The sequence below is a fragment of the Centroberyx gerrardi genome, chromosome 16, assembly GCF_048128805.1.
Source record: "Centroberyx gerrardi isolate f3 chromosome 16, fCenGer3.hap1.cur.20231027, whole genome shotgun sequence".
Lineage (NCBI taxonomy): Eukaryota > Metazoa > Chordata > Actinopteri > Beryciformes > Berycidae > Centroberyx > Centroberyx gerrardi.
The window spans coordinates 365789-391817 of NC_136012.1; the positions used below are offsets into that span (position 1 = coordinate 365789).

The window sequence follows — 26029 nt, forward strand, 5'->3', positions numbered from 1 at the left end:
ATTGAGCCATTTAGCCAAACCCATGCGCAAGACCCATAAAATATGTAATTTTTCACCACTTCTGACGTGTGTGCAAAGTTTCGCAACTTTCCGAGCACGTTTAGCACCTCAAAAATGCGGTTTTTTTTTACAAAGAAAAATAATAATAATTCCTTGAAATACAATAGGTCCTCGCACCGGACGGTGCTCGGGCCCTAATAATAATAATAATAATTCCTTGAAATACAATAGGTCCTCGCACCGGACGGTGCTCGGGCCCTAATAATAATTAAAGCTGCAAGCAGCGATGATCGGGCCCTCGCACTTCGCGCACGTCGGGGTGTGCCGCAGCCGCGGCGTCGTTACTGGACACCGACCGGTCGACGTGACTCTGAATTTTCATTATAAAACATGTCATTTCCTTTTGCCAGTAGGTGGCGCTACGACTATGATTGAAAATTGGCCTGTAGATGTGTTGAGTCCGGGAGTCTCATCAAACGTGTGAAATTTGGGGCAGATTTGACCACGTACAGCCGAGTTACAAACCACTTCCTGTGTTGCCAGTGGGTGGCGCTATGACCATAACTGAATATTGGCATGTCGATGTCTTCATGCCGGGAGTGTCATCAAACATGTGAAGTTTGGGGCAGATTTGACCATATACGGTGGAGTTACAGAGCACTTCCTGTGTTGCCAGTAGGTGGCGCTATGACTGTGATTGAAAATTGGCATGTAGAAATGTTGAGGCCGGGACACTTATCAAACATGTGAAGTTTGGGCCAGATTTGACCATGTACGGCCGAGTTACAAAGCACTTCCTGTTTCGTGGCGAAACATGGAAATTCGACGCCTCGCCACGCCCACGCCGTTCGAGGAAAACTCAAGCTTTTAATAACTTTTCATCGTCAAGGTCTGTTATATACGCTGAGCAAGTTTGAGGTGGATCCGATTAACCGTCTAGGAGGAGTTCGTTAAAGTATGACCCCTGTAAATGGGCAAAAACGCACAAAAATGCCACAATCAATTCAAAATGGCTGACTTCCTGTTGGGTTTAGGTCATGGCACCTATTGACGTTTTTTGTAGGTCTGGACATGATACATGTGCCTACCAAATTTCGTACATGTAGATCAAACGTAGAGCGATGAGTATTATTTTGAAATTTTGTAGGGGGCGCTATTGAGCCATTTTGCCACACCCATGCGCGAGACCCATAAAATACGTAATTTTTCAGCACTTCTGACGTATGTGCAAATTTTCGCAACTTTTCCAGCACCTTTAGCCCCTCAAAAATGCGATTCATTCGGCAGAAAAATAATAATAATAATAATTCCTTGCATTACAATAGGTCCTCGCACCGGTCGGTGCTCGGGCCCTAATAATAATTCCTTGCATTACAATAGGTCCTCGCACCGGTCGGTGCTCGGGCCCTAATAATTCCTTGCATTTCAATAGGGCTTCGCACCGGTCGGTGCTCGGGCCCTAATAATAATAATTCCTTGAAATACAATAGGTCCTCGCACCGGTCGGTGCTCGGGCCCTAATAATTCCTTGCATTACAATAGGTCCTCGCACCGGTCGGTGCTCGGGCCCTAATAATTCCTTGCATTTCAATAGGGCTTCGCACCGGTCGGTGCTCGGGCCCTAATAATAATAATTCCTTGAAATACAATAGGTCCTCGCACCGGACGGTGCTCGGGCCCTAATAATTCCTTGCATTTCAATAGGGCTTCGCACCGGTCAGTGCTCGGGCCCTAATAATTCCTTGCATTACAATAGGTCCTCGCACCGGTCGGTGCTCGGGCCCTAATAATAATCGGAACAATTACAATAGGGTTCCCAGCACTACGTGCTAGGACCCCTAATAATAATAATAATAATTCCTTGAAATACAATAGGGCTTCGTCGGTGCTCGGGCCCTAATAAATAATAAAAATAGGAATAAAAGGTCATACATGAGATAAACAGATACAACTAAAAACAAACAAACAGAGATACAATTAAAAACAGATGGAACTACATAACTTTTTTGCCTAACCAATAAAAGCAATAAAATGGAGATACAGGTACAAGTAAACTACCGTTCAAGAGTCCGGAACCACCAAGAAATCTCCATGCCCCCAAAAGAAACCGATACCCCAATCCACCAGGGCAGCATCAAACCAATCGAAGAATACAGCCAAACACCACAAACGCCAAATGCCACAAACCACTACCTCCACTCCAAACAACTGCTCCACTCCCCAAATTCTCCGGCCATCAAAGAATCCCCCATGATCAAGCTGCCCCCACAAAAGCCCGAAGGAGAAGGAAAAGTATCTGTGGCCAGAGAACTGTTGACAATAGACAGAATGCTAGGACCTACAGTGTCAAAAGACATCTTTGAGAAATTTTGTTGGAACAACATCAGAACAGCAAGTAGAGGATCTCATTTGCGAGACAATATCCTTTAAAAAAAGTAAAGAAATTGGTTGAAAACAATTTAAAACAGCTGAATTATCTGACATAACAGAGAAGTCCCTGTCAGCAGGGGAGATCTGACATCTTATATTTTCAATCTTTTGAATAAAACAAACTAAAAATTCCTCTCACTTCTCTGAGGAGGCTTCAAGGCTGTGGCTGGGGGAAGGGCTAATGACAGAATCTATGGCTTTGAACAGAACCTTAGAGTTGTGACAATTTTTAGATATAAGGTCTGAGAAAAATGTAGCTCTTGCTTCCTTAACCATTTTCTGATATGTGAGCATTCGATTTCTCAAAATATCATGGAAGATCTGTAATTTATTAGCCTTCCATTTATGCTCAGCTTTTCTGCATTCTCTTAGAAAGACCAGAGTTTTATCATTGAGCCATGGAAGAGCTCGAGGTTTTGAGAGGAGCAATGGAGTTGAGTACTACCAAACAGGTTTGATTAAAATTAGTGACTAGCTCATCAGTGTGACTGTGGGATGTCATGACAGATATATTACTGTGAGTCGCCAAGAAAGCCTCAGAGAATTTGGATGTAGAAGTTGTGTTAAAAATGCGAGAGCTGAGTGGAGCGGATGGCTTTGAGGTAGAAGGAAGTACCTGTGAATCAAATACAATTGCCTTGTGGTCAGACACACACATATCCTTTGTCTCAAGATTATTTAGGGTATTTAGATTATTAGATTATTTAGAGTAACATGTTTCCATGCTACAGTAACCTGTTTATTATGGGAGAAAGCCAGATATTTTAACCAAGTTTCTCACTGTCAGAGTATGAGCTTACCGGCTGTTTCAGTGTTCTTACACAGAAACTATTAAATTACTACAATGACACTATGCCTGCTAGCTTTTATCCCATATTTCCCACAGAACTGGAAGTATCACAGCAAATTCACTAGAGTCAAAATTCTGGTGTTAGGCCAGTTTAGAGTGAAGTGTTAGGTTCTGGTGTTGGTTCTGATAGAATGAACTCTGTACTAGTGAGAAACATAACATTGTAGGTGTAACATCACAGAGTTGACGGTATTCAACACCTATGAGTGATACTTTAAACATCCGGGCATTTGGGCAGGCTTGTCGAGGAATTTTACAGCTGCCATTTTCTTTCACCCGCCTCGAGCATGAAAAGGAGAAATTGGTGAGTATAACCCTAACATAACAAATGCTCGTCGTGCCATAGCTATTTTGTATTGAAGTGTGCTTATGTTGGCTTGCTGTTTCAAAATTTGGAGACACAATGAAAACTCGAAGCATTACTAACGAGTTACCGCCGTCGTTTGCTTGCTGGTAAGCAGGCGAGGATAACGGTTAGCTAGCTAGTTCATTTTAAGACACGATCGGCTAATGTATGGGTCATGATTTTTGAATTTTCGAATAAATTAGTGTGACAGCCCTCCCACTCTGTGTGCTTCCTGGTTGTGTTTCTGTTGCAGGTGATTGACAGGCAGAGTGGGAGTGTCACTGATAATGTGGGACACCTGGGATGGGTGGATCCCAGGTTATTTAAGACGGCTGCTCTCTCTCCGTCACTCTTTCTCCTCTCCACCCTTTTGGATGGTTTGAGCTTATGCTCCCCTTTTTGGTTGTTTTCTTTCACCATACAACACCCCCACACCACACTTCACACTCACCCAGGCATTGCATTCACTACTGATGTTACAGACTTACACCCTTATTCTCATTTTTGATCATTTATTTAGTTAGGTTATAATAAATATTTCGTTGTATTATTTTGAAACATGTGGTCTCGTCCATTGAGCCTGGGCTGTGACAAAATGGGGGCTCATCCTGTTTAAGTTTTGTTGAGTTTGGCTCAGTAGCGATTATACCTAGTGAGGTTGTGTTGTCTGTGCCTTTGTCTTTTGCAGAGTGGTAAGTGTTCAGCAGGTTACTCTGGCTGGGTATTAAGGCATATTTGGGGAGATTCACACACATTCTTTGTTAGGTTGTTTGTTTGTGGTGGATTTGAGGTGAGAGCATGAGTTGTCTCCAGTTTTCTAGTTTTGCTCATGGTTAAGGTGAGTGTTCTGAGGTTGATGTTGAATTACTGTTGTGAATACTTGGTTGGGGTGGCCATTGTTTGTAGGAGTTTTTCCCCTGTTAGGCTCAGCGGGGGGTCCTGTTTAGGGGGCTTTCCTTGGTGAATTCTAGTGTGGTGGTGAAAGTGGGTAGAGCATTTGTCTCGGGAACACCTCAGTGGCTTCTGGGGGTCGCTGGCTCGCCAGTTGCTCTCCAGCCCCACTGATTTAGAGTGTGTAAGTACCCCCCACAATGCCTGAAGACTAGGGCTGAGGTTGGTTAGTTAGCTGTGTTTATTAGTTATTTTAGGGCTATCCTGGTCCTTGTATTTGACACAGTAATGCCAGCATTTGTTGAGTCTAAAACATTTGGCCTTGTTTTGCTATAGCTTTCAGCCTATGTTAAGGTTGCGGTTTGGTCATGGCTTCTGTTGTGGATGAATTTCTTGATTCTCCTTGTGAGCGCTTACTGGATCAATGTACTAAAGAACAGCTGTTGAGAATAGCTGAGTACTATAAGGTTGAAGTAGGTGATAAACGGTTGAAAATTAAAGCCAATTTGAGAGCAAATTTAGTGGATGCTGGAGTCCTTAAGATGGAGGAAAGGGAGCAGCCTTTTTGTAGTCCAGTGGGTCTAAATTTTGAACAGCAAAAAGAGTTGTTGATGATGCAACTTGAGCATGATAAATTTAAACAGCAAAAGGAACTTGAACTCCAGTTGGAACTGAAAAAAATTAAATACCAGACTGAGCAGGCAAAATTAGAATTGGAACAGTGTAAACTGAATCTGATCAAAGAGGGTAAGTTGTCTGATGTCTCATGTCAGGGAAGTGGTGGTTCCACAAATCATAATAGTTTTGACATCATCAGTAATTTAAGGTTGTTGCCAAAATTTAATGAAAAGGATCCGGACACATTTTTTTCACTGTTTGAGCGCGTTGCGGACGCACGTGATTGGCCTGATGTAGAGCGCACCTTGATGCTTCAGTGTGTTTTTACAGGTAAAGCGCAGGAAGCATATTCCTCTCGAAGTCCTACTAAGGGTAGTGATTACACCAAAGTTAAAACCGCTGTTTTGAAGGCGTACGAGTTGGTTCCGGAGGCGTATCGCCAGCGGTTTAGAGTCTGGAGGAAAACTGATCATCAAACATATACAGAGTTTTTGCAGGAGATTTGGAGTCTCACTTTAACCGCTGGTGTTCTGCTTCAGGTGTGGACACATTTGATGAGCTTTGTGATCTGGTGATTCTGCAACAGCTGAAAAATTCCTTGCCTGACTCTATTGCTACATATGTGAATGAGCGGAAGGTCAAAACTCCTAGTGAAGCAGCGGTTTTGGCCGATGAGTTTGTCTTGACGCATAAGAACAGTTTTGGAGAGCTGCGTAATGATGGTGAGGCGGGCTGTAGGGATGTTTCTGTTCGTCCAAAAAGTTCGTTTTAGGGCAGCTTCAGAGCTAGCATCTCCTAAAAGTGATCGCAGAAATTGCAATTACTGCCAACGCAGAGGACACTGGAAAAACGAGTGTCCAGTTCTAAAGTCAAAAGCAAAGTGTAATGGGACACAAATAAAAGCAGTTGCTTGTGCTGCTCCGAGTCCAGTTGTCTCTCCTCAGTTACAGGTGCACTCTGTAGATCCGAGTCCGGAGTGTAGTGATGGTTATGCTGCTTTCATGTCGCATGGCTTTGTTTCACTTGTGGGCAGTGACGAGAGAATCCCTGTTAGGATTTTGAGAGAGGGGGGGCGTTGGACAGTTTTGTTCGGGAGTCAGTGTTGTCATTTTCGCATGAGTCAGATACTGGAAATTCTATATTGGTAAGGGGAATGGGGATGAAAATTTTGGCTGTTCCCCTGCACAGAATGCAGCTTCTCTCAGATTTGGTGGAGGGAGAAGTAAAGATTGGCGTGCGCCCTCAGTTGCCAGTGGATGGTGTTGATGTCATTCTGGGTAATGACTTGGCGGGTGACCGGGTCTGGGCTGAGGGTCCACCACATGTGGTGACACAGGTGCCGGTTAAAGGCTCTCTTTTTCAGGAACCTGTGGAAGGCGTTCCAGACTTTCCTGAGGTATTTACATCATGTGCAGTGATGCGTGCAGTGAGTTGTGCTGCATCTGATTCTGGTCAGGAGGATGCAAATACTCACCAGTTGAAAATATCTTTGCCTGTGGAATTTTTGTCTGTCTCTCATTCTGATTTGGTAAGGGAGCAGAGAGCTGATCCATCTCTACAGGAGCTTTGTGACAGTGCTCTGGCTGCTGATGAAATGGAAACTGCTGCCCAGGGTTACTTCTTCCACGATGAGGTGTTGGTAAGGAAATGGGTGCCCCATGGAGAGAATTTTGTTGGGGATCCAATAGTTCAGATAGTGGTGCCGTCAAAGTTCAGGCAGGCAGTGCTTAAGGTAGCACATGACAACGTGGCAGGACATTTGGGTGTGCGTAAAACTTATGACCGTGTACTGCATCTTTTTTTTAGCCTCGCCTAAAACGGGATATTTCTGGTTACATAAAAACATGTCACACATGTCAGTTGACCAGCAAGCCTAATCAGGTATTAAAACCTGCACCTCTCTATCCCATTCCTGCAGTTGGTCAGCCGTTTGAACACCTGATTGTTGATTGTGTTGGTCCTTTGCCTCGGTCAAGGTCGGGGAGCACTTACTTGTTGACGGTAATGTGCCAGGCAACCCGATATCCAGCTGCCTATCCGCTCCGCACTATTACCGCCAAATCGGTGGTCAGGGCTCTGACACAGTTCATCTCAGTGTTTGGCATACCCCGGGTGATACAAAGTGACCAGAGCTCTAATTTTACATCTCGGTTGTTTGCTCAAGTTTTGAAACAACTTCACATCAAGCACAACCAGGCGTCGGCGTATCATGCGCAAAGCCAGGGTGCGCTTGAGCGTTTTCACCAGACTTTGAAGTCTTTGATGCACGCATACTGTACAGAGTTGGGTGGTGACTGGGAGGAAGGGTTGCCATGGCTACTCTTGTCTGCGAGAGAGGTGGTACAGGAGAGTACGGGCTTTAGCCCAAATGACTTGGTCTTTGGGCATACGGTGCGTGGTCCGTTAGCCGTGCTGTCTGATGGTTGGAAATCACCACAACCCCCACAAAACTTATTAAGTTATGTCAATGGGTTTAGACATAGGTTGTATGCAGTGTTGGAATTGGCAAAAGTGAAGTTGGAGGCTGCACAAGAAAAAATGAAGCGGCTTTATGATCGCCGTGCAGAACCTAGGCAATTCAATGCAGGAGACCAGGTTCTGGCTCTGTTGCCTATTGTTGGGTCACCATTTCAGGCGAAATACACTGGTCCTTTTAATGTGATACGGCAAATCTCTGAACAAAATTATTTGATAGAGACGCCAAAACGGAGGAAGTCCACTAGGCTGTGTCACATTAATCTTTTGAAACCTTACTATGTTTCTTCAGTAGAGGGTCCTGAAATAACGACAGAGGTGTCTAAGGGTGTTCGACCTGTTCTGTTAACATGTACAGATACTGTGATCTCATCTCATATGGTGGCAGCTTATGAGGGGGATGGAGAGGTGACACCTGATGAGGGTGTATTGCGGGGCCGTCTGAAAAATTCAGAAGCTCTCAGTAATTTGCAGGTGCTGTTGGGGCATTTGGACGATCCTAAGAGGGATGAAATGACCAGTTTGATCAAAAGTTGTCCTTCTCTCTTTTCAGATACCCCTTCACGCACCAATCTGATAGAACATGATGTGGATGTTGGGAATGCGCAACCATCCGTCAACGTTTCTATCGGGTCAGTCCTGAGAAACGGGAGCACCTGGAATCAGAAGTCGAGCAGATAGTAATTTTTAATTGTTTTCTCCAAACAGTGTTTCAGCTGACAAGGCTGTGCTCCGAGTTTTTGTCAACAAAATTGCGCGCTGTCTTTTCAGCAACGTTAACGTTAATCACTTCATCACAACATTAAAGTTATTGTAAGTTAGCTAAGTTAATGTTATTGAATTAAATTACGCTAGCTCGCGCTTGTTATGGCGTTTAAAATATGACCAGGCGGTCATAACGTTAATTATTAGCCTTCAATTGCATCTCTTCCAAATGTTTTAATTAATTTGATGTATATCTTGATTTGTAGCAATCAACACGATCACGAGGGTCCCCATTCAAAAACTCTTCAGGTAAGTAACGTTAAAGTTGGGCTGAATTTTTTACCTGTAAAGTTGCCATAATGCAAATGTAACCGTGTAATGTTAGATATTTAAAAATTTAATTGTTAAAGTCCTTCAGGAATATGTTTCAGTTGTGAAGGAGTCCTGTAGGAATTATGCAGGTAACAGTTATTGTGCAGAATAATGAATTGTCCTGAATTGTAATTGAATAGGGATTCATTGGCAGAAGGCATACAATGGAAAATTCATGAATACTTATATCCAGAGCCCCTTCAAAGACATTCAAAACCTTTATTCTGATGTTGCTTTGAGACAATGGCCATAGCCTATATTTTAAGTGAGATTGTAATTTGTCTGTTTCGGAATTGCCCTAAAACTATTCTGATGCCTGACTTTTATTTATACTATGAACAAATTGTTACAAGGGGGTTCCTGCTATTTGCTGATTATGAAGTTTAACTTAATTATGTCTCTGTCCTTGGTTAGGAACATTTTTACGACAGCCAAAGTGGCTCTGGATTTCTGGCATGGCGGCTCAAGACAATTCAGAGAAAGTCGAAACTTGTGTCCAAGGAACCGAAAACGCAGACAGCAGGAGGAGGTGGTCCAGGACAGGAGAGGGAGCTGCCTCAGATTGGTGGACAGCTAGATGAAGAGCGTTGTAAAGAGGTCATATCCTTGATGAACCACATCAGTGACAGAGAAATCATCCTGCAGAAGATGGAGACCTTTGAGTATAGACAGCACCTCATCCACAATCCTGATGAATCACACACCGTACTCACAGTGTTTCCAAGGCTGCTGGACACTAAAGGGCTGGTAAGTATTGGCTTCCTTTTCTGTAAACACAATTCATAGCTATAAGCTTAGCATGTGATCATCAGATATGTAAATTGAACAAAAAATGTTCTTTCATTTCTGTGTTGCTGCAGATACTTCAAGATTTTAGCCTCCTCTTTGGGCCAGAAACAGCTGCTAAACTGCTTGAGAAGTGGCATACGTCCTATAAAGGAAAGGTGATCAGAGAAGCAGAGAGTCTTACTGCCACCCCAGTGCTTCAGAGTCTGCTGAAGTCTGCCAGGAATCTGTACACTGATGAATCCTCAGAGGATCGTCCAGGTATTCAGTTAAAAGCCAAATGAAATGATTTTCAGTGCAACGTGTCATACACAGTACTTAAGATGCAACTTAACACAAAACAGCTGATAAATAAAAATGGTCCTTTGGGCCCAGAAACCCTGAGAGGGTCATGGGTAGTAGGTTAAATGGCCTGGAAATTAAGTTTGAAAGGAAAGATACTTGTGATTCAAATAAAACTCATGACTTTTTTTGCTTCTTACAGAGTGGGACAGTGATATGGCATCTTTCCTGCTGCTCTTGCATATCCTACCACCTCTGCCTACTAAAAAGAAAACGCAGAAGATCAGCGCATCGCAGGCCATGGACCGTCTAGTTGTGTTTCACAAGGTATGTACCGGGGCCACAGTATGTGATTTAAGTGGGAAACGTAGCACAGACTAAAGACAATATTACGATGTAACTTGTAATTTTTCCCACAGTCATGCAGGAGCCTAGAAGAACACCTACAGAACCAGGAGGGACATCACCAGCTATACCTTCTTGCTTCTGGAACCTGCAAGCAGGCCATCAGCACTTTCTACGTTGTGATGGACAAGAAGCTCATCCCCTGCCAGGGAACCACGTCATTGGCAGCCTTTGATGAACTCTTTAAAGTGCACTTCGTTTTCAGTGTAAGTCATGACGACGCTCTCCGCAACATGTACACATTCCAGACAACAGTCTACAGTATTGACACCTACAAAGGTGAAGGAATTGAGAGCCAAGTTCATGAACAGGAGTTAAGAGCCAAGTTCTTAGACAATGTATATGTGCAACATTTGTAGGTCATTGCACGATGCACCTAGTGCAATTATTCAGCACCTTTTTTTTTTTTTTGTTGCATAGGTTATATCTTGGCAAAAAAAATTTTTGCTCAGTCTACAGCATTTGTGTTGGCACAACAAAAGAGATCCTGATGGCAAAGGCGTTAGAGCCACATTCATGAATAGAAGCTAAGAGCCAAGTTCTTGAACAATGTATAGGTGTCACATTTGTAGATCGTTGCATGATGCACCTAGTGCATTAATTCAGCACCTTAAGTTTTTTCATGGGTTATATCCTGGCAAAAAAAATCTTGTTCTTTGTTGAAATTGAAAATACTGACTGATGTTGAAAATGGTGATTTGATTTCAGAGCATTTTCAAATTGATATGTCAAGTGAAATGAGTCTCACAACTTGGGTTAAACATAATGGTATTGAATATCACACAGGTCTTGTTGTTTGCACAGATTTTGTTCATGAGATGCCAGTGTTCAATAAGATTGTTTGCATCTTTCTGAGAAATGAAGTCCATTTTTTGGTATCAGAAATGGAGACTACATTTGTAGAACATTTTCATGTTGACCAAGTGCATGTTTCAGTTGTTACACCTCATGACTTGAGATACTTGAAGCCCTTTGATGTTCAAATGTCTTATGGTACAGACTCATTTTTCTATGTTGTACCAGACAGCTGCATTGTATAGGGCAACAGTTAGCTACCTCATGTTAGCTACCTCAACAGCTACCTCATGTTTTGGGCAGTATCATATTGTACAAGGTAATTGTACAGGGTTTTTTGAGTGCCCTGTTTTGTCAAATTTAATGTGAAGCCCTTGTTAAAGGAAAATAAAAAATAAAAATTTTCATTGCAGTATTTTTTGAGTGATTATTGCACATGGGTGGTGGGATGGTTACACTAACAGATTGTACATTTTAACTCAAATAGTGTTAATCCCAGTGGACCATGTACCCTGTATCAGTAGTATACTCGACACTATTTTAGTGTAAATTTTAACACCACCAAGTGTTACCTGATCACTGGCGCAGTGTTGACCAGTTACTCCATGAGTGTCTCTAATGAGTGAACTTGGAACACCGACTTAGTGTCCTTGTCATCCATTGTGGTGTTAATATTTTACACTGTAAGAGTTTGTTCAGTAACACTGTCATAGTGTTTATAATGTTAACTCTTTCCAAAGTGTTAATTTAACACTTTCACAGTGGTTCCCATATAAACACCGGGTGAGTGTTAATTTTAAATCTGAGGGTGTTAAATATGAGATTTCAAATTTGCTGTGTACATAGTAAGTGCCTCAGCCTGTTGACCCACCAGTTTTTAGTTTAAGCTGATTATAGGTAGCTCTAAGAAATGGAAATAGCAAAAGAAGCTAAAAGAGTCCCTTTGGTGCATAACTACTTTTTTCCCCCCTTCTTTTTACTTTTATTCCCATTAGGGATGCAAATTTTAATCAATTTCCTTAATTGATCGTCAGTCAGGTCACCAATTAATCGATTAATCATTATGTAAAAAATAGAAAATACAAAATGCGTGTTTTTACACCTGTCTTTAGGCCTACTCAACAAGTTAATCAACCAAGCATAATTCAAAAGATTAACTAGTCGGGATTAAAAAATCCAGACTCCCGACAACAGACCTCTGTTTCCCACGGGCTGAAAATTTACTTTGTTTAAGGTTCATTACTTGTCTTTATATTGTGCACATTAGGCGCATTACAAAGCGATTTAGATCAATTTCTATACATTGATTAACTTTTTATTTTGTGCTGGCCATGCCGATATTGTGGCGCTGCACCACAGTTTATGTATTGGAAACAATGGCACGACATTAGAGATTAATTAGAGAGGCTAGGGTTAGGGCTGACAGTGAATGACTGGTTTACTGACTGTTTTCACATCAGCACTGAAAGGTTTTGAATTTGAATTTGAATTTTGTGCGCAATCACACCTATAGTTGGTTTTCTTTGGTCTGAACCATAGTGGGAAAAGTTGACTATTTTTGTATTTGATTTGATTTGATTTTTGTATTTGATGAGTCTTCACGCTGCCCAATTACAATCACTCTGTCACATGGACAGAGTTTTGGGAGGGTCCAATTCCAGTCTGTGTAACTTAAGCTAAGCATGATGGACTAGTCTGCGCTCTTTGCTGTAATTTACCTTCTCTGGTGTTCATACCAGTTGAGAAAAAATGAAGAAATAGCTGAATATGAGCATCAGTCCAGACTGCAGTTTGCCCTCAGTTCATTTTATTATATTTGGTTTTCTGAGCACGAGGAACATCAGATGTCTACGTCTGTCTCCTTATACCCATAAAACCTTGTGTTTTAGGGCTTTTTCCTGTTTTTGGTTTGGATTACATTTTCACTCATAACGAACCACACCGCAGTTGGCTAAGAAGAGGACAGAGACCCGCATTTTTGGGCATCTCATTGCCTTTATTTGGTGCCAGCCAAGTTTGAAAGGTATTGTTCTCACCTGGTTAAACAAACCAAACTAAAGGAGTAAAGGCTCAAGAGTTCAACTAGACGAAGCGTGCGTAGACGGGCGTAGACGAAGATGGCGGCGTAGACAGCAGGCACGTCGCGACCCGTTCTGCTCCATTGTTTGCTAAAATCCTTTTTACTAAGGGAGCGCAGCTAAATTATTTACTGAGTGGGGAAAACACCCTCACAGATTTTCTGAGCACCTCTATTTCCCTCCACTACTTTAAAATGCCACCGAAAAAGAAGGACATCTTAGTCAACACCGCTGACGAGAACGCTAGCTTGGCTGGGCAATCGCCATTTGATGCCACGCCACCTGCCTGGTTTCTCTCTGAAATGGAGAAGGGCTTCTCTAAAATACATGATATGGTAGAAAACCGCCTGAGTAAGATAAACAAGGTAGTGGAGAAAATACACTCCGAACATGCAGCTATCAACCAAAAGCTGGCTACTCTCTCAGCTAAACAGATGGAATACGAGACCGACTGTTGGAAAGAGAGTAATGCTGTAACTGAAGAGCTCCGAGGAAAACTCGACGACATGGAAAACAGAACCAGACGAAACATCTGCGCCTGGTGGGCTTCCCCGAGGGAGTTGAGGGCAAGGACGGTATAAACTTTGTACAAGAGTGGCTACCACGGATCCTGGGACTAAATGATCAAGTTTTCGAAATTGAAAGATGCCACCGCACCTTGCAACCGCGACCATCTGAGCATGAAAGACCACGGGCGCTGGTAATATGCCTGCTTTGTAGCAGGGACACAGAGAAAATCCTCTCAGCTGCTCGAGACAAAGGTGAGCTGAAATATGTGAATTCAACCATTATGATCTTCAGAGATATGTCTACAATACTATACAAGCGGCGGAAAGAATTCACAGACTTGAGAAAACGGTTGAGGGAGTGCAATATAACATACAGCCTGCTCTATCCTGCTACACTGAGAATTGACCTGCCAGGAGGACATTGTTCGTTCACCTCCCCAAAATCAAGACATGAGACATATCTTCGGCAGTATCACCCTGACTTTTTCTGAGTCCGGACATGTTGAACCTAACCAAAGGTATGACTCTTTAAATAGTTCAGTCCCTTGTGACAATGGACAGCAGACCACTAACTAAAGCTGGTAGGCCTAATGCAATTTTTTGTCTGGTATAGTATTTTGGTTAAAATAGTTGATTAAGTGGTTTGGTTAAAGCTATGTTTTTTTATATGAGCTTTCCTTGACTGTTGAGAATGAAAGGAGTTTCCTTTACATTGAATCTTTTTCGTTTCCTTCTTTCTTAAAAAAGGAAGAAAAACTCTTCTTTGTTTCCCCCATTTATTATGGTCTTTTATGTAGCCATCTTAAAGTGCTGAGCTGTTTAAATGGTGGATAATATTTCATATAGCTCCCCCCTTTTTTCCCTCCGTTTTTTTTTTCTTTTTCTCCTCTGCCTTTGCAATGGAGTAGTTAATGGGTTGGAAAGGTGATAAGTTCTAGATCACCAGTACGTGAAGAATAAAGATTGGTCTGCACTTCATTAGGAATTGCAGGCACATAGAACAGGATAGGGTTATTGTTAATAAATTATCAATTAATGTCAATTTGTGGTTTTGTTTTGTTTTGTTTTCTTTTGTTCCTTTTTTTCTCTCTTCTCTTTCTTTTTCTTCTGTCTCTACTCTCATCTGTCTCTATTCTCATACTTTTCCCATACTGGTTATCTTGCCATTCTATTGGACAGCTTAACTAGATATCTCCCACTGGGTAACATTAGTGTGTCATGAATAGCTCTGTTCAGTATAGATATATGACATGGAATGTAAATGGTATGAATCAGACCTTGAAAAGGAAAAAAATTCTTAATTTTTTACATAAGCAGAATGTTGATTTCATTTTCATACAAGAGACTCACTTAACAGTAGAGGATCATATTAAATTAGGACGCCAATGGACCGGACAGCTGTTTTTCTCCTCATTTTCCTCCCAGGCAAGGGGTGTGGCCATCTTGGTTGGTAATAAAGTGCCTTTTCAACAGGATAAAATAATTAAAGATAAAGGGGGCCGGTATGTCATAGTAAGGGGTGATCCACAATTTTATTATAACTTGTTTTTGAAATTGAATTATTCCTCCTCTGAGCTTATAATTGGTGGTGATTTTAATCTGGCTCTGGATATGCTTGATAGGTCGGCTACTAGTCGGTTTTCTTTTACGGCAGCAGCTAAGGTATTAAAACAGGAACTGTCCTATCAGAACCTCATTGATGTATTGAGATTTCGTAATACAAACAAACAGGAATACTCCTTCTATTCACACAAACATAACAGTTACTCTAGAATAGACCTATTTTATTTATATGCTGAGAAGGAACATCTTGTCTCCTCATGTGGTTATTTAGCTAGAACAATTTCTGATCATTCTCCGTTGGTGATGCTGATTACACATAGACATTCCTCAGTAGGCCGGAAGCGATGGAGATTTAGCAACCACCTTCTTAACAACCTAGAATTTATTAACCTTATTAATACTAACATTGAGATTTTTTTTAATATAAATAAAAATACGGCCCCCTCGCCAATGTTTTGGGATTCCATGAAAGCCTATCTAAGAGGCCTTACTATTTCATATATATCTGGTAAACGTAAACAGAATGGGTCAAAATTAAGCTCCTTAGAATCAGATATTAACACTTTGGAAAAGAAACATATAGAGACTGAGATGATAATTACCTATTACAGCTAAATGCCAAAAGATTAGAATAAAACATTCTTATTAGCTGTGAAGCTGAAAATGCTCTTTTAAGAACTAAAGCCCAATACTATGAGCATGAGAGAAGGCTGGCTCATTGCTTGCCTGGCAGATCCGAAGGGAAGAAGCTAATAGGACAATCACTACAATTAAACTGAGAGATGGCTCAGTATTTAGGGAGCCACAGCTAATTAATGCAGCATTTACAGAATTTTATAGAACATTATACACTTCTCAGGGAAGCGACACAGCTTCAACAGAGGCTTTTCTAAACACTTTAGCTGTTTCTGTTATATCAGAAGAGGATCGAGAGAGCCTTGAAGCTGATATTACTGAAGAGGAGGTCCAAAGGGCTATATACTGTCTGCCGGGGGGCAAATTGCCTGGGCCAGATGGATCCCCAATAGATTTTTATAAGAAATTCTTACCTGGGCTTCTTTGCCCCTTGGTAGACATGTATAGGGAGACTCTTGTTAATGGCAAGCTACCTGATACATTAGAGCAAGCATTAATTACTCTGCTACTTGAACCAGAGAAAGATGCTAAACTTTGTGGTTCATATAGACCAATATCACTACTGAATTCGGATTAAGATTCTGGCTAAAATTATTGCAACTAGATTAGCTCATCTCATACCTGGTCTTGTGTCCATGGATCAAAATGGGTTTGTCACTAATCGCTCACCCTGTGATAATGTTCGACGGCTCTATAATATTCTCTATTTTGCTAAACAGATCGAAGTGCCTATTCTAGCAGTCTCCTTAGATGCTGAAAAGGCCTTCGACCATGTTGAATGGAATTTTTTGTTTACCGTCCTTGAGAAAATGAACTTTGGTCCCAGATTTCTGGCCATGATTCGAATTCTCTATCAACATCCAAAAGCAGCTATTCTCACTAACTCTGACATCTCCTCTCAAATCCCTTTGACAAGGGGAACCCGGCAGGGGTGCCCTCTTTCACCTCTTCTTTTTGCCCTTGTAATTGAGCCATTGGCTATAGCAATTCGATCACATTCACAGATCCATGGAGTACAAGTCGGGAATGTTAAACATACCATCTCATTGTACGCTGATGATATTATGCTCTATTTAACAAAGCCTGGGATCTCCCTTACAAATTTGGTTGAATTGCTGGGTATCTATGGTGCCATATCAGGCTATAAGGTAAATGCCACAAAGAGCATTATCATGCCTCTTAACTTAGCAGCAGAAGCAATGTCCAAATTGAATGTACCCTTTTCATGGAATAATAGTTGTCTAGGTTTACAAATATCAAATAGATTAGACCACACATTCTCCTTGAACTACAGCCCTCTGCTCAAGAAGGTAGAGCAAGAGTTGGATAGATGGAAATCATTGCCTGTCTCTTTAATAGGTAGGGTAAACTGTATTAAAATGAGTATACTTCCTAAGTTCTTATATCTATTTAGGATTCTCCCCATTCATGTCCCACAGCACTTTTTCTAACGTTTAAATAGTGTGATAATAAAATTTCTCTGGCGGGGGAAGACGGCTAGAATAAAATTGAAGGTTCTCTGTCTAAGCCCATGCGAGGGAGGATTAGGCCTACCAGATTTCCACCTATACTATTTAGCAGCACAATCTATGGTCATATGGGTTTGGCAAACAAACACACAGAGTCCCCCCTCTTGGTTACAAATTGAGCAACATCAATTATTGGATGTTACCCTTTCTAGCCTTCCATATATTGCTCTATTCCATACATTTAAAGGTGCTGTTAACCCATTTGTTAAGCATGGTTGCAGAATTTGGTCAGATATTAGGAAAAAAAACAAAAATCCATTTACACAGCTACCCCTTTCTACGCCAACCCAGCTCTACCTGAGGTACTTAGGGATGGAACTTCATTGATTTGGTATAGTAAGGGTATTCAAACATTTGGGGACCTATTTGAAAATAAGGTACTACTGACCTTTGAGCAGTTGTGGACAAAATTCCAATTTATTATTATTATTATTATATTATTAATTACAATTTTTTAAGTACTTGCAGGTTAGGAATTATATTAGAGTTCAACAAGGTGGTCGATTATTGCCTTTGGCCCCTATGGAGTTAGATACTAACATAAGGGGCAGACAATATGCAAAGAACTATATTCCGTTTATGTATAAAATGTTGATGAAATTATGTAACTGTGGCCCAGTGGGAGTTAAGGTAAAATGGGAGCAAGATCTTGGTACTGCATTTAAGGACGAAGAGTGGAAGTTAATTTGTCAAAAGAGTCAGACATTCTCGTTCAACAATCGCCATAAACTGCAACAATTTAACTTGATCCGTAGAATATATTATACACCACAGCGTCTAAATAAAATACATCTGAACTATTCTGATTTATGCCCTAGATGCAAAACAGAAATGGGATCTCTGGTCCATATGTTTTGGTCTTGCTCCCATTTAAAAGAATATTGGAAAGTTGTGAAGGACTCTATTGAAAAGGTGACTTTTAGAGCTTACTTTAAACCCAAGGCTGGTATTGTTGGGAGATGAATGATGATGACTGACTGGTTTACTGACTTAAACCCATACTCACAACATCGTCTAAAAGGCTCCCAGCCTCTGGACTGTAGATATGGTTTGACCTGAGGCTGCTGGAGCAGACAGACCACTGCTGAATCCACCTGCTGAAAAACCCTGAGAGACAGAGAGAAAGATTACTCATCTCCCTAACCAAAATCCTCATTACCTGAGTTTGTATGTGTTAGGAACATGGCTTTTAGTCTACATTTTCCAAAGGAATCTAGGTGCTTGATATGACTATTGATATCTGGGGCAGTCAGTAATGGTGAATGGCTTTTCAAGAGCTTCATGGAGTTCAGCAGCCATACTGTAATAATCAAAATATGACAAAGCGTGTGTTTTTTCCAGTTCAAGGTTTCATCAATCATGACATGAAATCTAGTTCATAAACACTGGCTAATTTCATCTTTTCCTGTGGAAAGACCACTGTCTTTTGTTTCTTTGCTATGAAAAAGATTTTTTATATTCAGGGATAGCTTGTTTTCTTTTTTTAATTTGAGGTTTTGTTTGAGCTGTAAGAGAAGAGGTTTTTTCTATGCTACTATAGCCATGCAAATTCAGGGTTCATACCCTACTGACATTTAAGCCCAATATGAGTTATATGGCATTATTGCATAGGCCACTCCCACTTCACCAACTAAAACCAAAAGCATTGTGGTGGACTTAGTTTTGGAATTTGTACCAAGCTTAGTGTCGAGTTTGATGAGTCAGGCTTAAAGTCAAAATTATTATCATTAGTAATTATTATAATTATTATTAATTTAACAGGATTGTTACACAATTGGCTGCAAATTGTTATTCATGGTTTATTGCATTACAATTTTCACAATGATAATAAATTTATATTTACAGTTGTAACAAGGTCCACTACAGAAAAGCACCCATAGGATTTGAGAGGTCTACTCTGTCAATATACTGAAAATCATTATGTAAAAATACCCACTCCTCATCAACTTGTAGATTTGCAGCCAAGAACAGTATTATACTGAGGTAGATTGTGAATAGTAATATGATATGACATAACACAACCTATGATACCTGAGGTTGAGCAATCGTTGGTTTAGATCAGCTGATAGGCTATATCGGTCTGACTGGATCAACTCTCTGACTGAATCAAAGTCCTGCTTCAGCTGGAGAGCTCCCTGGATACTGAAGAGGATACGGAGAGAGGGTAAATCAATTTTAAGTTCAACCAAAGTACCCATACACATTACAACTTACACTCTGAATATCAAGCTGTTTCCGTATGTCAAATGTGGAATCGCAGGTGATATCTCAGACCCTACACACTACATTTTGGCACTTTGTTCTGGTATTTAAAAAATGACACTAATTAGCCTGATGGGAACAGTAGAAATAAAGGGCAACATTTCAAACTCTGAAAGGCCATAAACTGCTACACAACTGGTCTGATTTCAACAAAACTTAGCAAACTAACTGCTAACCTAGCAAATTAGCTTCACTTGACGGTACATGGCCGGCTGCTGACAGAGTGGGGCTACATTTCGCATTTGCCTTGGACAATAACCAGGAAGTGTTAGCTCGCTGACGGCAATGACAGCTAAGTTACTTAAGCTGAAAAAAATCAAATAACTGAGAGACCTGTAACTAAATCGCATATTTTACATGAACAAAATATGTATGCGGTGTGGCGATCTCCTAGAATAATTCAACAGCCATTACAATACATATCCATCATCATGCCTCTTCTCAGCCACCTCCACACTTCCAAGCAAGCGTTGCTAAGACGTGATAATGCCTTTTTTTCGCACTACCACTAGGAGTTGCCAAAGTCAACAATTTTCAAATCCTACACATCTCCATGCAAGTCTCATGCAACTGAACAAAGACACAGCTTTAGTGTAAAACTGTAGTGTAGACTTTACACCCTAACTTATGATAGAACGCACATTCACTTGGTGCAATAGGCTGCTGGTTGGATTTCACTTTGCCAGACATATTAGAATCATGGCTATATCAATAAGACCTGCTTATGTGTTTGTGCATATGTTAAACAATAGGCTTATGTAACCAGATCATGTTGATGTGACCACAGTTTTGTGTGTATGTTTTTTATATTGTGGACATTTGGACGCCACAACATAGTAAAACCACAGATCACACAAATACTTTACCTGAATTTTATCCTCTGTTTTAGGATGTGTTCCATCCATGCCTCCATGAAAGCCGTCATGGTTACACTCAATGCCTGGACACGGGCGTCGTCCGACAATGGAGCCACACCCTCTAAAACCTGACCAATCACAGTCTGAGCTGCCAGAGACACGTACGCACTGGGGCTGCTGGGAAAATCTAGGACAGGATAGAGAAATAGACAAGATAGATAAGAGAACAGAAAATACTGCTGAAGAAACCTATAATCTCTGAAAGGCTTTGTTTACTGTGTGTGAGTAAATAAATAATGAACTAACATTTATATCTTAGCTAGACAGCTAGCAAATTGGACAACATAAGTTGGTTGTGACTAAAAGTAGTCGAGTCGAGTGCTATAGCATGTAGTCTAGACTTGCTCTCAGGGTCAGCTCTTGAAAGTTTGTTTTTTTCTGATGTATTAGCTACATTAACCATGTCATATTTACTACACATTGTTTGCAAAAAACTCACACTGAATCCTAATCATTGGTCAAATTATTTCCAAACAGATCAGGCTTGCCAGTTGCCATACATTTCACCAGAAAACATTGCAGCAGCATGCAACTTAAATTGTATAGGCCTACTAGATCTGGTTTTGAATCTCAGAGAAAATACAGTATAAGCTCTGAACAGATTGTTTTGTTATGGTAGAGTCTAGATCCCATCGCCCGCAGGGACAGTTGCACTGTGATTGGCTAGGCAACCACTGCCTGTAACTTACTCAACTTGCTAATAGCAAAAGACCTGCAACACTTGGCTAACAGAGCTGAAAATGCTAGTCCAGGTTATGTAGTCTTTCCTGCAGAGGCACCGGCTGACAGTTTGGTCCAGTTGGGTGCAACTACTGACACAGAGGTTGACCTGTAGTGTTGGGCAGCCTAGAGGAAGTGGCTCACCACTTCACACTAGTAGGCTATTCTTAACTCACGGTTTCTTAAGCTAAATGAGGTTATCATTTGTGAGGCCAGTTTCATCATCTATAGCTGACTGTATGCTTTTCATTAATGCTTAAATGACTACTGTGAAATGATGCCCCATATAATCAGTTTGACTGGGTGGACAGCGGAGCGGCAGATGAGATGAACTCAGACTGACAGCACGCAAAACACACACTAGTGATCTCTTTCACCTGAACTACACAGCATTTGTAACGTTTGCCTATCTGGACTTGTAGCGGCCCAGTTGCAGCACGGCAGTTTAACCTGCTACACCAGGTTTGTTCTTGTTCTGTCCATGGTCTACCCATTTTGTTGCGCCTATCTACATTTTACCTATGGGTAAGTGAACACAGTTATCTAGTTTTGCTTATTGTTCCATATATTTCAGGATTCTTCGATGCAAAGCATCTCGGAACTTGGCTTGTAACACAGTAGAGTGCCCCATATGCTATTTGATCTGTAAGGTAAAATACATGGAATGTGCCTCCCAGTTCAGCCCAACATTACATTACATTAATGCAGATTGTCGGATTTATAAAAACAAACTTGTCTTTGGAGACAGTGAGAAATGGCGACTTCGATGGCAAAGTAGTGAAATATGGCAAAAATGCCTTTGCACTCAGTTAAAGGATAACACTGGTGTTTTTAATGCATTTCTTACCGTCAACAAATCCTATGAAAATAACAAAATCAACAATGCGTTTGCTCCACTCCCATTACTTTCCGACTTCCCACAGACCCTTTTTAGCCTTCAATCCGGAAGTCATTGGCTCCAATTGTAAGCTAAAAACCTTTAAGTACAGCTCACAAAGACCTAGTTTCAATTTTAAAAATCACTAACTGTTACCATGAAAAGTCAGGCTATTGTAGTTATTACCAAATCAAATTCAAATGGGAACAAATTCTTCATTACACCGGGGACTATTTTCGGTGCTACAGAACTACTTTCCTGATATCACAAACGTGTTTACAGTCGGCTTATTAAGTTGTTTGAGGAAAAAGTCGGCTGGCCCGGTGCATCGCAATGATGAAATATGCTGTCCAGAGCAACGGCATGGCTCTCTGATGTGTTTTTAATACAATGGAGTTCTATGGATACTGGGACATGGCTTCATTGGGCACCGGCTACATGGACAAGACTTGTTGGCAGAACAAAATCATTGCTGATTTTGTTATTTTCATAGGATTTGTTGACGGTAAAAAATGCGTTAAAAAACACCAGCATTATCCTTTAATTTCCAGTCCTAGGCAAGGACCGAGGCAAAGTCAGGCAGTCAGTCAGTGAGTCAGTCAGGGACGCTTAGTGAGATGATGCGCTTCGTCAGATGTCTTTGACTGTGAGATGCAGTGTTTCCCATACAGAGGCACAAAATCAAGTTGGTCAGTGTATAGAAATTGATCTAAATTGATTTCTGATGCGCGCATCATGTCATGTTTGTCATTTGAAGATGTGCAGACCATCAGCATTGTACTCACTCGTACAGAGTCTCACGGTGTGAAGACAAAATTGAAACTTAGCATTCCACAATTTGCTCCAAACTCGCCTGTGTTAGTAATGGATTTCTAAACAGTAACACGTCCTCTGCTGCTCTACAAACTTTAACGGTAGGTAACGTTATTACCTTGTGGTATTTAAGTAACATTATGGAATTAGGTAATTGAACTGTGTTGCAGTGCTTCAGTGCATAGAATTGAACACACACGGCGTGGGTCTGTACAGGATCTGTGCTTGTTCTAACACAATGCCACTAAGTAGAGTTTCCCCCGTTATCAAAGTGAGATGTCTGTCAAGAGAAGAGAGCTCCGGTGTCCGCTCGCCCCCGCTGGTGGCTCTGACACTCAGTCGCTGCACAGCAATCCTTAGAATTGCAGACAAAAACAAAACACCAAAACCTAGATACCCCCATCACCCCACTTTAATCTAAAGTTAGGCGCCAATGTTTCAGACCACATATGAAAGTGGCTTATATCATATTTGAAAAGATCAGATTCCATGTGCTTTTTTTGCTGTTCACACATGAAAAAAAATATAGCACTGGATATGCCAAAAAATCGGATTTCAGCCGCCTGACTGAACATAGCCTAAATTAGCAATAATAAGTTACCTGTTTTGTAGTTCAGTCTCCAGTGTTTGGCAGAGGGCATGGTCTGTTCAAAGACCTCCCCTGACATCCTCTTGCAGTCACTGGAGAAGATCTTCAACACCAGGGAAGAGAAAGCCTGAGGGACAGGGACAGATAGCAATGATGTGAGGCTGAGATCACACCTACAGTTTGTTTTCTTTGGTCCGACCCATAGTGGAAAAGTTGACTTTGTTGCATTTTTGCATTTGATTTGTTTAGGTTCACACTGCCCGATTACAAGTGAACCAGAGCTTGTCAACAAAGTAGTAACATAGTAGGCCTAATCATTTAATTACAGTTCCGTTCTCTCTTCTTCTCTTATAGATATTGGGCCTTTCCTGTACACACACAATGGGCTAAGACGAAATGATACTGTGATCATAGTGGTTTCATTCATTCATTCATTTTCCTCTTTTCCAGCCATAATCCATGGTAGGGGAAGAAAATACTGTCTTCCTCGTGGCCCAATGCTGCTGTCCTCGTGGCCCAATACTGCTGTCCTACCCAACCTTGTTGGGTAGGACAGCAGAGAACAGCAGATTCCCTTCTCTCTCAATGTCATCTTGATTGGTTGAAAAAGTTTACGTTTTCTGTCCTCTTCTCGCGTAGTCTGGATACACTGAAATTGATTGTCCCTCGTAAGTCAACTATTGTTGTTGCCTCGCCAGCTTCAAAACTTCATTTCTTTGGCAGAGGTTGAGAAACTTGACAAAAATTCCTTTAGATGCCCTTGTAGGTTGAGACAGGGAATCACCCTTTGCTCTGAGACAATGGGACAGGAAGGTATGGGAGAGAGAGGGGAGGACATGCAGCAAATGACTGCGGGCTGGATTCGAACCCGGGTTGCTGCGGGAAGGACTGAGCTTTATATGGTACGCGCTCTACTCGGTGAGCCACCGGGGCGCCCCAGTTTTTTTTTTTTTTTTTTAAATTACACAGTCCATCAGGTGAGAAGGTGTTCGCTAAAGAGCTGGGTCTTTAGCCTTTTCTTAAAGATTGAGAGGAACTCTGCAGATCGAATGGAGTTTGGTAACTCGTTCCACCACAGAGGAACCACAGAAGAAAAGAGTCTGGCTAGAGACTTAGGGCCTTGTTGTGGTGGCAGCACCAGGCGCCGCTCCTTGGCAGAGCGTAGTGAGCGGGAGGGAGCGTAGACCTGAATGAGGGAGTTCAGATAGGTGGGAGCCGTTTTGGTTGCTGCTTTGTAGGCGAACATCAAGGACTTGAACTTGATGTGGGCAGCAACTGGGAGCCAGTGGAGGGAACAGCGGAGTGACTCTTTTGGGCTGGTTGAAGATTAGACAGGCTGCCACGTTCTGGATCCGGGATGCCGGGAGCCCTGCCAGTAAGGAGTTGCAGTAGTCAAGGCATGATATTACAAGAGCCTGTACTAAGAGTTGTGCTGCATGTTCAGACAGGTAGGGTCTAATCTTCCTGATGTTGTACAGGGCAAATCGACATGACCAAGCAACAGAAGCCACATGCTCCTTAAAGGTTAGTTGGTCATCAATCATGACACCCAAGTTTCTGGCAGACTTTGCGGGAATGAGCTGAGCTGATTCGAGCTGGATACTGATCTGTTGTTGTATAGAGGGACTGGCTGGTATGACAAGGAGCTCAGTCTTTGATAGGTTAAGCTGAAGGTGGCGTTCCTTCATCCATGCCATGGCGAGGCATGCCGATGTCCGTGCCAAGACTGTGGGGTCTTCTGGCGGGAACAATAGGAAGAGCTGGGTGTCGTCAGCATATGAATGGTATGAGAAGCTGTGGTGGGAGTTTTCTGTAATAAAGAGACTTGGAGATGAGAAGTTGTCCTTCTGTTATCTTTATTGCTTGCAAGCAAGGCGCAATGCTCACCCAACGAGTGTGTGAGACAAAGAGCGAAGCAATGAGCTTTGTCCACCCTTCTTATAATCATGTAGTAGAAACAGCTGAGTCATGAGAAGTCCGGCACATTCTTATACTTGAAACATTCTACGATTAGGGTGCATCTGTGTAAAACAAAGATAAACGATTAGGGTGCATATGTGCAAAACAAAGATAAACGGGCTGGAGTTCCCAGGGTCATCTTCACACAGTAGCCATTGTCTCAAGCCAGTGGAAATGTACTGAGAGCAGACAACATAGAAATAAGACAGTGCTTCATGCATAGAGAAACAGAATGGTATAATATAATTTCCACTACAGAAGCCATGTGAGCGGATGACTGCACCAAGTGAGGTGGTGTATATCAGAGTCCTGCACGGGTCCAGTTTTGCAAACCCGCACCCGCCCGCACCCGCAAAGCTCAGCACCGGAACCGACCCGTTACCCGCAATTATCTCCAAGTCAAATCCGGACCCGCCCGGACCCGTTAATATAAGACCCGCGACCCGACCCGCGATTAAACAGGCTACATACACAGTCACTCACTTTAAAGTGTTTTATTTTTACTTGCAATTGAACAAGAAACATCGTAGCAGCGGTAGCTATTTGGCAGAATCAATCACAACTATGTTGCTACAGTGCTGACATTTAATTGCCCTGAGCCTGAGGTTGCTGTGTGTGCAGG

General features: G+C 41.7%; 2 protein-coding genes across 2 annotated transcripts in view; one reads left to right on the plus strand and one right to left on the minus strand.

Moving 5' to 3' along the window:
* The window catches only part of LOC139914312 (coiled-coil domain-containing protein 142-like), a 58875-nt gene that overhangs the window by 13789 nt on the left and 19057 nt on the right, over positions 1–26029 (minus strand). The window contains exons 3-6 of the mRNA XM_078289302.1: positions 23461–23575; positions 20399–20576; positions 19302–19412; positions 18277–18377 (exon numbers count right to left, since the gene is read on the minus strand). Coding sequence (XP_078145428.1) covers positions 18277–18377; positions 19302–19412; positions 20399–20576; positions 23461–23575 — 505 coding nt within the window. The remainder of the gene's footprint in view (positions 1–18276; positions 18378–19301; positions 19413–20398; positions 20577–23460; positions 23576–26029) is intronic.
* LOC139914508 (uncharacterized) lies at positions 2092–10519 on the plus strand. The gene is made up of 10 exons (XM_078289063.1): positions 2092–2292; positions 3880–3933; positions 4315–4318; positions 5675–5857; positions 6341–6531; positions 6676–6774; positions 9102–9434; positions 9548–9728; positions 9958–10082; positions 10175–10519. Exons 1-10 carry the CDS (start codon positions 2092–2094, stop codon positions 10517–10519), a joined length of 1716 nt encoding a protein of 571 aa, XP_078145189.1.